The sequence below is a fragment of the Xiphophorus maculatus genome, chromosome 17 (assembly GCF_002775205.1).
Source record: "Xiphophorus maculatus strain JP 163 A chromosome 17, X_maculatus-5.0-male, whole genome shotgun sequence".
NCBI lineage: Eukaryota > Metazoa > Chordata > Actinopteri > Cyprinodontiformes > Poeciliidae > Xiphophorus > Xiphophorus maculatus.
Window position 1 is genome coordinate 19,390,072 of NC_036459.1, and position 18,193 is coordinate 19,408,264.

General features: G+C 39.9%; 1 protein-coding gene across 1 annotated transcript in view; it reads left to right on the forward strand.

The window, feature by feature from the left end:
• The window catches only part of mpped1 (metallophosphoesterase domain containing 1), a 78,723-nt gene extending 72,325 nt beyond the window's left edge, over positions 1-6,398 (forward strand). Inside the window, exon 7 of the mRNA XM_023350297.1 lies at positions 2,876-6,398. Within this exon, the coding sequence (XP_023206065.1) occupies positions 2,876-2,994 (119 nt within the window). The 3' untranslated portion in view covers positions 2,995-6,398. The remainder of the gene's footprint in view (positions 1-2,875) is intronic.
• The last annotated feature ends 11,795 nt before the right edge of the window (positions 6,399-18,193 follow it).

The following is an 18,193-nucleotide window of genomic DNA, read 5'->3' on the forward strand; positions in this document are numbered from 1 at the left end:
TTCTCACTTGTTCCCTCCCCGCCGTTCTCTGATATCCGAGAATCTGGGGTGTTTACCCATGGTGTAGGTCCTGGGTGTAGAGCTGAGACATGTGTTACACTTCCACACTCTGTACAGACTGTTTCTTCTTCACAGTTTCTTGCCAGATGTACAGCTTTACAACATTTGTAGCATATTCCATATTTCTTTAGAATTGCCTTTCTTTCTTCAATGAGCATTCCTCTGAAGGTTCTACACTTCGAGAGAGGATGAGGTTTGTTGTGTAGCACACAATGTTTGGCTGGATCATCTGTTATGATGGGTCCACTTGTAGATTGCATACTGGTTTGAACAGAGCCACATTGCTGTCCAGGTGACTTCTTAGTGAAAACCCCTGTCTTCATTACAGCAAGAGGTTTATGACTATCAGTTCTTAAAGCTTGCCTTTGGTGCTCAGCTGAATCATTATTCGAAGTCGTTAGCATAAAACAAGGATCAGTTCTCATCTTTGCTTGGTTACAAACAAAGTTCACAAAGAATCTGAATGGAGGGTAGAGAACCCTGTGTTCCTGCTTATACTGAAAGCCTGATGTTAGCCATTTTTCTTGCAAATAGAATGGCAACTTCTGTACAATAGGATTAATTCCACGTGGCGTGTCTAGATAACTCAGACCTAGTAGATCACTGTCCACCTTAGCTGCTTCTATTTCCATTAACAAATCGCCAAGTTCTCTTAGTTTGCGGTGGTCTTTATTAGAGATCTTTGGAAAACTTTCCAACCTTTTGAACAAGGAACTCTCCACCACCTCTGAAACCCCGTAACATTCGTTTAGTCTATCCCAAACTGCCCTGAGGCCGTACTCAGGATAATTCACATGCACCGTTCTTAAACGTCGAGCATGTTCTGCTGAGTCTTTCCCTAACCATTTGACTAAAAGGTCAAGCTGTTCATTAGCTGAGAGGTTTAAATCTCTGATTACACTCAAAAAGGATGCTCTCCAGGCTCTAAAGCACTCAGGACGATCATTAAACTGTGTGAGTCCTGTGGAGACTAACTCCCGTCTTGCCATGAATCTGACAAGGTCAGACATGCATTTACTTTCATCCCCATGACTCATTTGCGAGCCGTCGTTGGGATAGCATGCGTTTTGTGGCAAAGGCAAATTGTCATTTCTATCTCTATAGTCTGTTCTACAGAAGGAAATGTCCGTTGGATTATCCCAAGAACCTGTGTTTTGCTCCATTCTTGGCATACATTTTTCATTTACTCTTGTCTGTAGCGTGAAATGGTGATTGGACGCCACTGTCCTAGTAGGATTCTGAGCCTGCGTCGTTATGGCAGGTTCTGGTCTTGGCTGAACTGGCAACGCCATTACTGTTGCAGAGGTTCTTTGCTCCAAGTTAAGTGTAGACCCATGTTGGGTTGCTCCCTCTACATAGTCTTTTGTGCGTGAATCTGGGTCCTCATTTGGGACGTCTATTGCACTGAAAGTCTCATTATACTGTTCCACAGCTGATTCTAAGACTTCTGCTTTAGCTTCTGCGGCTGCAGCTCTTTTCTGCGAACGCACCTTTTCCAAGGAAGCCTCTAAATGTGTTCTCTGAAGCTGTGTTGAAGCCTCTAGCTCTGCTTGTTGTAACCTCAGTTTAATTTCTTTCTCGACAAATGCTGCTTCAGCTTTAGCTGCTTGGCTTCTGCACGTGCCAAAGCTACTGCTACCTTGCTAGCTTCCGAACTCGTAGACTGATTAGACGAGCCTGAGATGCGTGATCTTGTTTTAGCAGATCCTGATATGGAACCTTTCCTTGACATGATGTAGGCTGAAGCGTGTTGCTTACTCTTTGCTGAGCTGGATTTTCTCCGTTGATTAATTCGTTTACTTTTCACTGTTGAAGCTGGACCGCCGGAAAGTGTCGTTTTACTGTCATGTCCTCAACCTCCAACGCCTTGCCGGAGTCGACACTCAGCTAAACTCCTCTCCAAAGGATCACACAGACTAGAGCGCTTGCGTTGAGTCTTTAATGAAGCCAGATGGAGTAGGTGTAAAACTATGAAATAAACATACAAACTTTGAATAATACACAGTAGCGGTTAATACAGCACCCACAAGTATACTCGGTCGCTACAACGAAAGTATTAGCTCAAAGCCGTAAGTTCTCACAAAACGGTATTGCATTTACAAATGATTAACTTATGCTTATATAACAAATATTAACATAACTCTTATACGTACCGACAGTGCTTTCTAGGACCAACTGTATAGGAGTAGCCGTGTTACTGCGAAAAACCATGCGTTGCATTGTCCTGACTTGACTGCTCTCTAATGACGTCATTAACGCCCGACTCTTATAAAGTGATGTACATAAATTTCACCACTAGATGGCGACATTGAACGCTTAAATCTTATAACCTGTAGAATGTCAACTGACATAACATCACAGTTAGTCTGGCTCAAAATAGATGACTACAATCAACACATTTTAAATAAGTTAGAAGAAATGGACATAGGATACTTACTAGGTCAGTTTACTGAGTGAAACCTTTTTAATCCATGTTAGCCTGACAGAAATATTTGAGTTATGGTAAATGTACTTCAATTGAATATTCTTTCTGAACTGAATGGTTTAGGTTAATAAACTTAAACTTTTTAAGACAATTTCCTCAAATTGAGTTCAACTAACTTATCAGGTTTTACAGTGCACCTCAACTCCACAACGACTCAATAGAATGCTCTCCAGAGGAACATGAGAGACACCAGAACCAACAATGAAATATATGTAGCCTGTGTGGAATGAATATATAAATGCATGTGTTTTATTTTGATCCACTTCATTTAAGAGTCATAAAAACAGATAAAAGTTCTTTTAAGTTCTTTTTTTTTGCCTTATTGTACAGGTTATGGCATGATGACAGACGGCACCACAACTTTCATCAATGCCTCAGCTTGCACGGTGAACTTCCTGCCCATGAACCCACCTATCGTCTTTGACCTTCCCAACCCCAGGACCACATGACTGCAGATGGCTGGAGCCCAGATCCCAGCCGTCCGCCAGGAGAAAGGAGCCCAAACAGGAAGTTGAGTATGAAGGGCTGGACAGATGGCGGTGTGTAAATATAATCCTGGTGTGTGTTTCACAGAGTGCCATAGTGGCAGACTGATGCTTCCTCAGGCTTTCACCATTATTCCATGTGCCATAACTACTTCTTCATGTTAACACTGGGCTTGAAAAGCAGATGCATGGACTCATGGAGAGAAACATTAATATGCAGACAATTTGTAACATTTCTGTGTCCTTGCTGCACTGACAATCTGATGCTGCTGTCGGAGACAAAAGAGACTTCATTGTCAGTTCATTAAAATTAACAGTGAAACAGTCCAACTCCTCATGTACACTAGAGCCTTGGCTGAGCAGCGACGGAACGTTTGCCAAGAGGATTTCACACCACTCTTCCTACTTTTCAACTTTAATTTCCCATGTCTTTCCCAGTCCCCTGCACACACACAGACCGTCCCGTCTCCCCTTTTATGCCTCCGCTTCCTCTCGTCTCCTTAGGGCCAAAGCATGCTGGAATGTGTTTTCTGTGTTTTTCTTTTTTCCCATTGGCATGTTTGCACATGCAAGACATCAAAGCAAGTGTACAAGGGCAGCGAGAGGTCTCTGCCTCAGGCTGACAGTATGTTGGGGTGTCAGATGTGTCGACACTACTCTCTGGGGCTCATTACAGCCTCAGGTGATTCTCTTAACCAGCTGAAAGGCAGAAACAGGGTGTATGTCCTCCCTCTGTACCACTGCTCCTCCACTGAAGAGGATCTTCACCCCTCCCGCTGTGACTAGCTCAGAATGTAGCTGGTGCTGTCTGAGAGCTGAAAGAGACCACCATTAAACCTGAAGGTGCTACACGCTAACACTGCTGTCCGTTCAAGACAAGCAACGCTGGAACACCGGAAGCAGCAGCTGGTGTTTCAGACTCCTCAGTTACTGTGTTTGTAGGAGGACTGGACAACCTGGTTCTTTCAGTCAGGAGAGCTGTAACAACATACCGTAACTGATATTTGTAAAGTTCCTCCCTCGGAATAAAGAAGAGCTTGAAGCTCTTAAATGCTGTTGCTATGCTATGCTTTTTCATTGAAAAAAGTTAATAATTGTGGTTGTTACATTTCATTTGGTCTATTTCTTAGTAATGTAAATGCTTGCTGTGGTATTTATTCTTTTTGTTTAGCTGTATGTATTGATGAACTCTTTAATGTCTTTTGTATTTAAAAACAAAAAAAGTAGATAAAAATTTGTAAAATTGTTTGGATTTTTTCAAGGTTCTATCTTGTAGATTTGGTCGTCTAAATATGCTGAGCATAACGAGACCAGGTCACTCTACGATCTGTCTGCACTCCAACGATGCGTGTGAACATTACTCAGTTTATTCCTCTTCATCCTCTCCTGCTTCTTCTTAAGTCTGTCTATTGCACTATTATGACATCTTAAGGATTTTTTTTGAAGTTATGAATAATGAATGTACACCAGCAGCACATAACTGCTTTACTCTACTGTGCTATAACAAAGTGTCATTGTGCTTTCAATTTTAAGGGCCCTTTAAATCAGAATTAATACTTCAGAAATCAGAAGTCTAAGATTGGTTCTCAGCTCACATCCAATTCACTCTCTGCCACAGATAAAATCTATGGAAAGTTGCAGTTACAGTTTATTTCTAAATTCTATAGGATCATCTCATATCAGACTTAAAAATAGAAATGCACAAAGTCTTTGTGGTATCTCATCTCACAAGGGTGGTTTATTTATATAACAACATTCATACACAAGAAAATCTCAGATCTTGTTTAGGACATCAAAGTAAAGACAAAAAGAAAATAAATCATAAAAGCAATGGATTGAAGAAGATGTTAAAATATAGATATATAAGGCCGAAAGGAACTAAATATTTCAAACAGTTCATTAGTCTGATATTTTGAAAAGTTGCTTTAAATCATAATATTTTCAGTCTTGATTTAAAGGAACCAACAGTTTCCACACACCATAAGTTGTCACTGAGTATGCTCCAGAGCTGAGGAGCATAGAACCTCCATGCTGCCTCATCTTGTTTAGTTCTGTTCCTGAGAACCATCTCTGGTTTCTACAGACCTGGAATAGGAACATCACTTCTGGTCTCAACAGTTCATACTTGACAAGCAACCAATGAAGTTGCTGCCACCTGCAATCCTTTGTGCTCATGACCAAAGCCAAGACAATATTAAGAAAAATCATTCAAGATTGATTTTTACCAGGTGATTAAACTAGTCAAAGTCTTGAAACCAATGGAGAAATCATGGAAGAATGGACCTTCAAATGTCTCTCCAACCACAGTGACTCCAAGAGCTAATCATGTCAAAGACACTAAATAAAAAGCGAAAAAATAATAAATCTGCAGGGTGGCAAAAATGTTTCCAGGCCACAGCAGCTACAAATTGGGAGGGCACTCATGCTGACCTCTGCCCCAGACTGCTTACAATATATTCAATACATAACTGATCAGTGTTAAACAGAACTGTTACCATGTTGAGGTGCATGTATATTTCAGTTAGCTGGATAGCTGAGAAACAAAAAAAAAACTCATCATGCATCAACAGCTTCCTAAATGTTCCAATCATCAGAATATTAAAGGGTCTTGGTTAGCAGTGTATTAAGCATAGTGACAATTGAAATGTCCAAATTACTTTAATAATCAGTTTAAGAAAAATGTCTTAATGAAAGTATTTGGAAACTGTTGATGTAAATGTAAGGAAAACCAAGACATGGAATGATGTTTTTATGCAAGGCTGTTTGTCTGGTCCACCTGCAGGTTCCTGTGCACATTTACCTTCTGTCTCCTCCTAAATCTGTTCTGCTTCAGTAGCTGTATTAATGTGCTTCCTGATCTATCCACAAAGAGACAGACTGGTTATTGGTTTCTTCAGACATTTTCCATTCAGGAGAAAAACAAGTTCTCCTCTTCAGACAATCTTTGTGTCAATGTTTTTTTCTTTTTAAAAAAAGGGATTTTTTTCCCCCTAGTGAAATAAAGGAAAGCCTCCACAGGCAGACTGGGGTACTGCAGCAGTGGTGTCATTTAAAAGGGAATCATTTTTGTCCTGTGACAGTTTTACTTCCTGGACATTTTATATTTCAATATTACTGGATACTTATGCCCATTTTTAATGAATGAATGTATAGCATTTTAAAGATGACAAGAAGTTTTGATTTGCTGTTATATGTTTTTTCCATCATTGTTGGAACACTTTGTGTGCTTGGATAAATTCTGATCCATCAGCATCTGGACACATCTGTAATGTGAAGTACCTTATGTTTCTTAAAACAACAGATGAGACTCTGTTGGTTCTGAGACACTATTCAACAATCAAATAAAAACCTTATCTGTGATCAGCGGATCTCGTCTCCCGACCCTTTTTTTTTTTTTATCAGATTTGCAGAAAAAGAAATTGAGAGGTAGTGAAGTATGTTTTCACCAGATTATATTCCTTTTTTTAGTCAGAGGTATTTGTGTCTATTATCAGTTGTAGAGGTTAGAGCAGGAAGTTAATTTCCAGTAGTTAAACCTTCTCTTTTCTTTGTTTGGCTCACATTTGTTCCATAAGTCTTCCACACCTTTGGACATTCTGATGAGAATTCTTGTTCAAATAATTACATTGGTAATCCTGAGGGAGAGCAAGTGAATTATTCAGACGGTGTTTTCCTTTGACAGTAGTATTACTAGCTCTCATACGCTCAAACATCAGCTTCTTGTTCCATTCTTCTTTCTCACTCTGCCTCTCCAACTACAACTCGGTAATCTTTTTCTCACTTCTGATCATCTCTTTCAAAATTCTGTCTGCCAGTCCTTCTATTAAGCTCCACAGATAATGACGTCCGGCTCTCTGCATGTTTCTCTCCTCTGAGGACTAGTGTAGATCCTACAGCATCATTTTCTTTGGAAGACCAGCAGGGTTATTCTGCTCCCATTCATTTATTCCAAATGACAAAACAAACCCTTAAAACTTCAACCCAGTACATTGGGAGTGGACTTTCTTCTGACTTTCTAAATTAAGTTTATCTTCTGATGCAGTATAGCATTGTCATGCCTGCCCTTAGCAATATTATAAAGTTTTTTTTGTCAGGTAATTGTTGTCATTCCCAGCCTATTTGCTGGCACTTCTTCTATGAGATTATCTTTATTAGGAATTACAGTAGAAGGCCAGCACAAGACATAAGAAAAATCAAAAACCTAAAATATCAGTCGAGGTGAGAGCATCTGCATTTTCAGAAAAATGTCACTTTTTTACAAGTGCTTGTAATTATGTGATCAGATAAAGTAGTTTTGTATTCAAGCTAATGTACAGACACTATTAAATTAGATACCACACAGTGAGTATCTGCAATTTTACACAGATGGTGGGATTGTTCAAAACAATGCAGGTCTTTGTGAGGAAGGTTTTGGTTTGGAAGGTTGCAGCTTGTGGGTTGCCAGATTAGGCCCTCTCCCACACGCTTCACTAAAGCGCGGGGTTCGACTTAGCCACTCAGCAGGATTTCTTTCAGAGCGTGCCCACCCGTGTGTCATTGTTCAAAGCTTCTTGTACACCTCTCGGTGCCAGAATAGCAGCAACACACCAAACGTGTCCAATTTGCCCATCATGGGAGGTGACAGTCGAGAGCCTGAGGGTGGGAGGTCCCTGCTGTGTTTACACAATCTGGCAACCCGCTGTTGCCCATCACCACCCCCTCACATTCCACCGCCAACCCCTCCCATCACTTTACAGTAACCCAGTTTTTTTACCTTTGATGGGGGTGAAGACGATAGAAAGTCTAATGTTGCTCTGGGGATATAATATAAAATGTACAATAACCAGTAATAATTAAATTCATTTTATTTATACAGCTCCAGTTAACAACAGAGGTCATCTCAAGGGGGCTCTGTGGAAAAGTCGTCCACCAGTTTCTACCCCACATTCACACCCATTTGTTGACATATTACAAACCAGTTCACCTTTTCCTTCACCATATGTTAAGTAATGTACAGTAATATTCAATTATTTAGATCATACATTTCAATTAGGCCCATTTGTCAGAGTACCTTATGAAAATAATGACCTTTGAGCAGGAATTAAACATATGTATCATTAAAAGTTCACATTTCTATATTAAAAATGGATGGATGGGTGGATGTAATATTCTAATGGATGGATGTATGTAATATTCTAATCTTAAATATTGTTTGCATGAGATGTAGCCAGAAAATAATCATAATTAACACAAGTAAAAGGGTGAAAACATGAATGTGAGTGCCTACTGGGGACCCCCAGACCAGCTAACCAAACCTTGGTAATAAATCTTTGTTTCTGCACCTCAGAGGGATAGCTCGTGGTTTTTGAAGTGAAGTTCTGCTAAAAGATTGAACACAGTTAATATCTTACCTGCAGTAGATAACTCTTCTGGCTCTTCAAGCAGAATAAATCCAGATAAATTGGTCGAGTTGGCATAAATTATTGACCTCAACCTTCATCTTAAAACATTCCATCCATAAAAAGTTTGATGTGGTTTTCATGAATGTTATTATTTTTTTTGATTGAGCATCATGTTCTCTTCTGTATGCCAAGTTTGGGGAAATCCTGGTAATGAGGCACTCATTTCATTCAGGTGTGGTGGAGCAGGGTTTCATCTAAAACAGGGCAGCAGATCTGCAGGGCTAGGGTTGGAGACCCTGCTCTAAATGGTCACGTTGTCATTGAACATTCATCTTAACTGAAGACAATGATTATTTAGTTGGGAGTTATTTATGTGTGCGGAGCGAGGAGAACTTGTTCATGGCCTTGGACCCATAGAAATTATACCAGCATGCAGCTGCTGTAAGCTCTCCCCCACACATACTGCTTTTGTGTACAAAGTGTTCACAGATTCATCCTGCTTAAAAAGCAGATTAGATGGACTAGAGCACAGGTGTCAAACTCCAGTCCTCAAGGGCCGCTGTCCTGCAACTTTTAGTTGTGCCTTTGCTGCACCACACCTGAATGGAATAATTAGGTCATTAGCAAGGCTCTGGAGAACTGATCTACATAAGGAGGAGGTAATTAAGCCATTTCATTGCAGTGTTTTGTACCTGTGGCACTTATAAAAACATGCAGGTTGCCGGCCCTTGAGGACTGGAGTTTGACACCCCTGGACTAGAGAATAAATGTAGGCTCATAAATGCAGCCTGTTGCTTGTATAAGTAGAACATGTCTCAGTTACTGGGAGATTTGCTGGCAAAGTGCACTGAATTTTATCATGAATAAAATTTCTGAGTCCTAATCAGTGTAAGCTCATCTGGAATGTTCTCCTTATGGCTTGTATAAAAAATATATGAGTTAAGTACAAAGATTATTATGGCAAGAGAACTTGATACTGAATTTTGAGAACTTGCATACTTTGATTGAAAAAGAAAGACATTTCTTTTGGATGCTCAACTTCTTTGACTCTGGTAGCAAATCTTTTAAGGGTGGAACAAATCATTATCCACTTTAAAATGTATCCATCACAAGATTGGAGAGAAACTACAAAATTCTAATTACAGGTAAAAAAAATTATAATAAAAAACGTATTCATGCTACATAGACAAACAGTATTAGGCTAAAATATCACCAATCGTCCTCCCTACTGATAATAAAAAGACCCACATCATTCAAACACTAATAGGATGTTGTGTCCCACCAGTCAGTATCCAGAACTTTGCAGCAATCCCTCATTCAGAGGAAAAATTTGGCTGAATGGAGCATATAAAGTATTTCTGGTCGAGTAATGGAAAATGAATGTAGTTTACAAAGCTCTAAGAAAAACAAAAATATGCTTTTTACAAATATTTTATCTTTTACAAACCAGTTGCTCTGACCAAAAAATCTTCAAAACAGGTTCTGTTGTCAGCACTCTGTTTTAAAGGAAGATCGCTGGTATTGTACGGTCTCTTACCTACTTTTATGGAAATATTCCTTGGTTTCTTTGTAATTAATGTTCAATGCCAACATGATGACAGCTTTCAGGTTAGTTTTCATTCAAACGCTTTCAGGTCCTCCCCATTCCAGCTTGCAGATCAAGTTGAAATTGAGATGTCCAACAGGTTTACCAGCTGCAAACATCATGAAGACAAGAAGCTGTTGTCTTTCATGCTGAGCATCATATTTTCTCAAATTCTCTCTAGATATCTTTTGAGAACCACTGCTCATGCCCACACTGTCTCTTCTCTATGCTGCCTCATGGGCTTCCTGTTCCTGGACTCCCATCAGATGGTTTATGCCTGGAGTCTAACTCAAGGCAGAAAGGAATGAGAAGAGAAGGGGAAAGAACAACTGCAGTGGATATTCACTTGCAGAAAGTCTAATGTCATTCATGCAAGTTAAAATGCAAAATAAAATGCCAAGTGAATGGAATGAATATTCACAAAAACATTTTATTTATAATAAAAATAAATCAAATCATATGAGTACAAATTTGACCACATTTTGTATTTTTACATTTCTGTTAAATTGTTTTGAACTTTTAAAATACATTTGTTTCATAATCTGGAAGCAGATGTTATATTTCTCTGACTTGAAAACATTTCAGTTCAGTTTTTTATTCTGTTAGACAAAGCCTACTCTATCTGGTGTGTATCTTTTTTGCGGATACAAATTAGGAATATATCCTGCTGTTCTGTGCTATGCTGCCAAAATACAATTAGCTCAAACCAGCAGAAATGAGACTGATTTTGAATCTACAAAGACAAAAACACTCCCTCTTACTCTATTTTTAGTCCAAGATGATTTCTCCAATGCCTCATGTCTGTAACAAGAGATAATTTAACTGAAAGCAGGGGGTTCAGCTTTAATTTGGTTGGGTGGGGTAAGGAACCGAATGCAAAAGAAGATGAAGTGGAGGTGGACGTAAGCCTGGTGGGGAGTGGGAAATGATTTTAAAAATCTCTATTTAAGCCTTGAGACCCCTGTGTAGTGGAATTGATAGAGCTGTTCTTACTGCTGGTCATAATAGAGTTTTACTCTGTCTTTTCATCTCATTTTCCTACTTAGCTTGGGAAATATCAAGACTTAATTCTTTGCAATCTAACAGCAAAGTACATTTACTGAATTGTTATTTCTTTACCAAGATGACCTTGCTGTGTCCTATTCTCTAAAATGTGAAAGCAAGCGAACACAAAGCAGAACAAGTTTGCTGCTATGTGACGGTTCAGTTGCTTATGAAAAATACACACACACATAGTATTTTCCCTTCGCTACTTCATCTTTCATAATCTCCCATTGTCCTACCTGGAGTATTAGGGGATGGAACCAACCCTGCAGTCACCAGGGAATGGATGGTGTAGTGATCCAACAGTGTGTGGGTCAAACAGAACTGAGATCAGCTGAGAAATATATTGACTATGATACATGGGAGGTGTTGTCATGTGTTGTGTGACCATAAAGGATTCAGGACATCAGAAGATAGAATGGTGTAATAAAATGTTTAATAACAGAAGTAGAACTTACAAAAACTAGTGCCAAGCACTGTAAACACATGGAAGGGACATCAATGCCATGACTGAGTCTGTCAGAACAGTGAGACCGTTCCCCAGTAACAAGCCCTGGGTAAGACAGTAAATGATCACCTCCCATCAGCAGACACAAATTAACACAACATTAGAGTTTCTCTTCAAACAACAATTCTCACTTAAATGTGAACTTTAGCTGTATGTCTGCAGTACTGATGGTTCATGGGGATGGTTAATAAAAACTAGATTAAAATGTCTGGTGTAGTAAAGCTTCTCCTGGAAATATGTTTTTATCTAAAAATTTACTAATGTAAATGGAATTAAGTAAAACTAATTATTCATTCCCCACCCATAGTTACTATTAGTATTGTTAGTAATACTACTATGTTACTAATTAGTGTAACACTCCAGAGGAATCACAGGACCTATCAGATCAAGGTCCTCATATATATATATATATATATATATATATATATATATATATATATATATATATATATATATATATATATATATATATATATATATATATTTGCAATGAAGGCTCAGAGAGCCTTCATTGCAAACTCGATGAGAATGTGGAAAACCACCCTTGAAGCCAACTGCAAACCACTTGCACAAGTGTCCATCAAATGTGGCATATACCAAGGAGATGCTCTGTCCCCGCTACTGTTCTGCATAGGCCTGAACCCCCTCAGCCAAATTATCAACAAGACTGGCTACGGATACCGACTCAAAAATGGGGCCAACATCAGTCACCTTCTCTACATGGATGACATCAAGCTGTATGCCAAGAGTGAGCGAGACATCGACTCACTGATCCACACCACCAGGATCTACAGCACGGACATTGGGATGTCATTCGGACTAGAGAAGTGTGGTCGGCTGATCACCAAGAGGGGGAAGGTCATCCGCACAGAAGGGGTCTCACTCCCAGAAGGAACAATAGCAAACATAGAGGACAGTTACAAGTACCTAGGTATACCACAAGCAAATGGCAACCTCGATGAGGTCACAAGGAAAGGAGCCACAGCTAAATACCTACAACGAATAAGGCAAGTCCTGAGAAGCCAGCTCAATGGCAAGAACAAAATCCGTGCGATAAACAGCTATGCCCTGCCAGTAATCAGATACCCTGCTGGAATAATTAGCTGGCCAAAGGAGGAGATAAAAGCCACGGATATTAAGACTAGAAAACTACTAACAATGCATGGAGGGTTCCATCCCAAATCCAGCACCCTGAGACTGTACACGAGCCGCAAGGAAGGAGGCAGAGGACTAGTGAGTGTGAGAACCACAGTCCAGGACGAAACAACTAAGATCCATAAATACATCAGGGACAAAGCCTCAACAGACAATGTGCTCAGTGAATGTCTCAGACAACAGGGAACGGAGGTTGAGGTGCCAGAGATACCATCATGGGAGGACAAGCCCCTACATGGGATGTACCACCAGCAAATAACCCAAGTGGCTGATATCAGTAAATCCTACCAATGGCTGGAAAAAGCTGGACAAAGCTGGACTCAAGGACAGCACAGAGGCCCTCATCCTGGCCGCCCAGGAACAGGCCCTAAACACCAGAGCAATAGAGGCCCAGATATACCACACCAGACAAGACCCAAGGTGTAGGTTGTGCAAGGAGGCCCCTGAGACAGTCCAGCACATAACAGCAGGGTGCAAGATACTGGCAGGGAAAGCGTACATGGAACGACATAACCAAGTTGCAGGCATAGTGTACAGAAACATCTGTGCAGAATATGGACTGGAAACCCCGAGATCAAAGTGGGAAACACCCCCAAAGGTGGCGGAGAATGCCAGAGCTAAGATCCTGTGGGACTTCCAGATCCAGACAGACAAAATGGTAATGGCGAACCAACCAGACATTGTCGTAGTGGATAAACAACAGAGGAAAGCCGTTGTGGTAGATGTAGCAATACCAAGCGACTGCAACATCAGGAAAAAGGAGCACGAGAAACTAGAGAAATACCAGGGCCTCAGGGAGGAACTGGAGAGGGCCTGGAAGATGAAGACCACAGTGGTGCCTGTGGTCATCGGGGCCCTCGGGGCAGTCACCCCCAAACTGGACCAATGGCTACAACAGACCCCAGGAACAACATCAGACATCTCAGTCCAGAAATGTGCAGTCCTTGGCACAGCCAAGATACTGCGCAGAACCCTCAAGCTCCCAGGCCTCTGGTAGAGGACCCGAGCTCAGAGGATAAGAACCACCCGTGGCGGGTGAGAAGGGAATTTTATATATATATATGGAGAAGGAGTTCTTGGATGCCATTAAAGCCATGGATTACATTAAAAAGAAAATTATCTCAGCGACTGCCAGTGAGGACCGAGGTTGACCGCTGGTCCAATCCCCATCGATCCATTATGCCAGTCAGGTTGTATGGAACCTTCCAACGTTTTATGTCCCTCGTTATATTTGGATTTAATTTCAGACTTTATTCTTTTTTTTCTGATGTATGAGAGTTTCGCAGGGGGTATGTCCAGATCTTGGTTAGTGATACGTCCATTTAATTTTCGCAGCAAAGAGCATATAATAGCAATAGTGCTTTAAAGTAAGGAAACCTTTTCTATTTTGATTACTGTTATTTAGATAAGGCAAGAGCCCAGGCAGAGAGTTGTTTTCCCCAGTAAAAGCACAAATGTGTGAATTTTTTGTTTGTTGGGTTCTCCATGTTCATTCAGGAGAGAGGGGTGGGACTATACCGGATCTATCTGTTTTGAGAGTGTCTTTTGTCAGGTATCTTCTTGTGATGGTTTGTGGTTATCACACTACAGTCTGATTGGTCATATATGAGCAGTCCTAATATTAACAGGTTCATCAACAGTCACCCAGTTAATTGTGTGAGTTGGAATGTGAAATCATTAAATGGTCCAGTGAAATTTAGAAAAGTTACGACGGGGCATGCTGTGGTGGCGCAGGGGGTTAGCACGCCCCACGTTTGGAGGCCCTGAGAAGAAGCAAGAATTTGCGAATGTTTGCCTGGCAGTAACAGTGTGGCACTGAGAGTTGAGGACATGAAAATGAGTGTTTTGAATGGTAACGTCGGTCACTATCAGCAGTGAAAAGCCAAAAGAACATTTATGCACTTGGATTTATGGCACTTATTTTTATTAAACTCTTGAGTAAGATTTGGTTATGAACCTGTAGATGTGATACAAACTATTACTTTCTGAAAGATATTGTAAATGACAAGAGCAAAATTCACTTGTTTTAAAATTTAATAATAACAGACAATTTTGCATTACTTATAACTCCTGTTTAAAATGTTCTTGAGGCAAAGATATTTTTAAACTCATGTAAATTTAAGGTATTTTATACAGTTTGTTCAATGTTATCTGACTCTCCAGATATGAAAGAAAAGCAGAATTTCTGTTTTTAGAGTTGCCTGAGTGGCTTATATTTGGTTATTTTGTCATTTGAAAAATAAAGATAATTGTGACAATGAAAATTGTTTTATAACAGTGTGTATTTGCATGACACTTTTGTAGTTAAAAAATGTCCGAACAAACTATTGGCCCCCAGGCATCTTGACTTTATCAAATCTGGCCCTCTTTGCAAAAAGTTTGGACACCCCTGCATTAAAGGCTTACTTGAGAGGCCAAATCATTTCTTATTGCGCAAATAAAAAGAAGAAAGGCATTGAACGGCTAAAATTGCTAACAGATTAGATTCTACAGTTAGACAGGGAGTGCAGCCACAATTTTACACAAGATTCACTTAAGTGACGTATATCACTCCAAACTGAGTTTAACCTATCTACCCAACAGGCCGAATATTCAGTATCCAAATCCAGGTATTGCTACTATGAGCATGGTGAGAGGGCTGGACGCCTTCTTGCACAGCAGTTCCGGCAGCGCTCAGTTAGCCAAGATATCCCAGCAATAAATGATGAGCATGGTTTTTTGTGGTTTATGTAAAAAATAATAAAAAGCGTTTGATCAAAAACAACAATTCTCACTTAAATGTGAACTTTAGCTGTATGTCTGCAGTACTGATGGTTCATGGTAGTGTTAATAAAAGCTAGATTAAAATGTCTGGTGGTTAACTGGTCTCTCTAAATTCTCCCTAGGTGTGTGTGTGCATGGTTGTTTGTCCTATCTGTGTCTGTGTTGCCCTGTGACAGACTGGCGACCTGTCCAGGATGTACCCTACCTCTTTCCCGGAATGTTAGCTGGAGATAGGCACCAGCACCCCTCCCGATCCCACTAGGGACAAGGGTGTTAGAAAATGGATGGATGGATGGATGGATGGATGGATGGATGGATGAATATATATAACATTTATTAAGAGAACTGATGCCTTTTCAAATATAAAACTAACATTAATTATCAGATTCATTTTTACCTTTTCTATTATTCAGAATTTTTGTTAAACCTATTTGCTAGTCACGCTGTGCCTATTTCTGCTCATTGTCCTAGAAGCAGACATCTCTGTAGGGCTCAGGTATGTGAATATTAGAATTCGTTAGATCCTGTCTTTAGTTTGCTTGTGTACATGGTGTAACGGCTGTGTGTTCTAGAGGGGCTTTGGGTCCTTGATCCCTTAAATTATTATTATTCACTGCGACACCTCCTCCTTATTTTCTGCATTACTAGACATGTATCCATCCATCCATCCATCCATCCATCCATCCATCCATCCTTCCATCCATCCATCCATCCATCCATCCATTTTCTAACACCCTACTAGACATGTAGAGTTCCAAATTTTCTCAGTTTGGAGCAAACAAAGTACCATAAAATCAAGCAGAGTAGAAAATTTGCATGATTACATTCACAGACAAAGCTTCTACAAACTGAATTTAAATGTTTCTAAAATTAGATCTCAGTGCTGCTATTGCTTTGGAAGTGACATCCAGTGGTATCACAGAGGCCTTAAAGCTGGAACATAGAACTTTTATAAAACAACAGTTTTTTTTTACATATTTGTTGAAAGATAATATGTGTAGAAGGCAGCTCCTCTGCCTTCTCCCAGTGGTAACCAGAAACAACCAATCAGAGTCAAGAGGCGGGTCTTAGCATTGCCACTCACAAACTTAGATCCCCCAGCACCTTTAGCCAGTAAATGATGTAGAGTGAAAACAATAAACCCTCCTTCTGGCTCTGATTGGTTGTTTTTGACCAGGAGAGGTGCATTTCTTCAGATGGCAGTAGTAGCTCAGGAAAAGATCGACGTTTTCACAGCCCAAAGACCAGACAGGTCTTTTGCCTGCACTTTATCTGATTCCTCACATAGGACCTGTCTGCCTTTTGTGACGGAGCCCCTTACAGCATAGCTCCTAGGGTCACTGGGACACTCAAACCCGTCCACCACGATAAGGTGGCAGCCGACAGAGGAGTACACATAAACAGTTTCCCACCAATTGTCTGTTATTCTCCTAATTGCGCTGACTACACAAATTAAAGTTGTGTAGATTTTACATGTTTGACCAAGCACGATATGGTAATAGTTTTAACAAATATGTAGAAAACACATTTTTTAAAAATAAAAGTTATAAGTTACATACTGCATCTTTAAGCTTTCCTAAAATCTTATTTCAGTTCCTTAACGTTTTGTTGTCTTAGCTAAGGACTGTTGGAATAGGCTTCATCTCTTTGTAGCATGATGTCATTTTTAGCATAGTTGTTCTACAGATTAACATGTACTCGGTCTTGAACATATCTGATGCAGAAATTAATTGGTTGTTCAGATAGGATCATTTATTTTAAAGGTAATTTTTCCAGTGCAGCTTTCTAGGTTTTTCCTGCATGATTCAAATTATCTCTGGAGCAAGTAGGATGGTAAGGGGTATAGTGTCCACTTGGACTCAAAAATAACAAATGGAGCAGACAGAGTAGTTCAGTACTCTAAGACCAGGAATCAACCCAAAGGTTTAGCTCAAAACATAACAGACATAAAGTGGCAGAAAATAAAGGAGTGACAGGGACACAGACCCTGAAGAGAAAGCTGATACAAACAGAACAGGGTACTCAGTGAGCTACACCTCGAAGCAAACACAGACAGGTTTGCACTTTTAAAGCAATGAGATTTCTGCAGCTTTTTGTTCAGTGCTGAAATGTGTAGGCAGAAACACTAAATCGGAACCATTAACACTGCTCGCCAACTTTAAACAGTAACACCAACATTTCTCAGTAACTGTTGAGTAGGATGAAGTATAACCACCATGCTGCCATTCACACTACCCAAACAAGTAAAAATGTTTCAAAGTCTTCACACAGATCCAAGTGAAGACAAAATTAACGACATGTGTTGAAGATATAAACGTATATGTGTTAAAACAGCTCAAGTGCTTCTATTTTATAAGGATTAGTTTTGCTGCTGAATTTAATGGGATATTTTTTACTGTAGATACAGGTTCAGCAAATCTATCTACATCACTTCATGTTTAGTACCTTTAAATTAATTTATCATGAACCAATGAGTCCCATCTCAGACAAAGCAAATCATAAACAGCAAATCGTATTCTTAATGCACTTTCATCATTGCTGAGACCTAGGCCCATCAACACACACATGACCACACCTCAAGGATTCACTCAGTGTGAAAATGACTGAAACTTAAACTATCAACTAGGCCAGCATCTTTAATACATTTAACTGTGATGTGCAGTTTATTTCAGTTAGAAAATGGTGAATTTCTGTACATCTATGTTTTTACATATCTCAGGAAGTTTA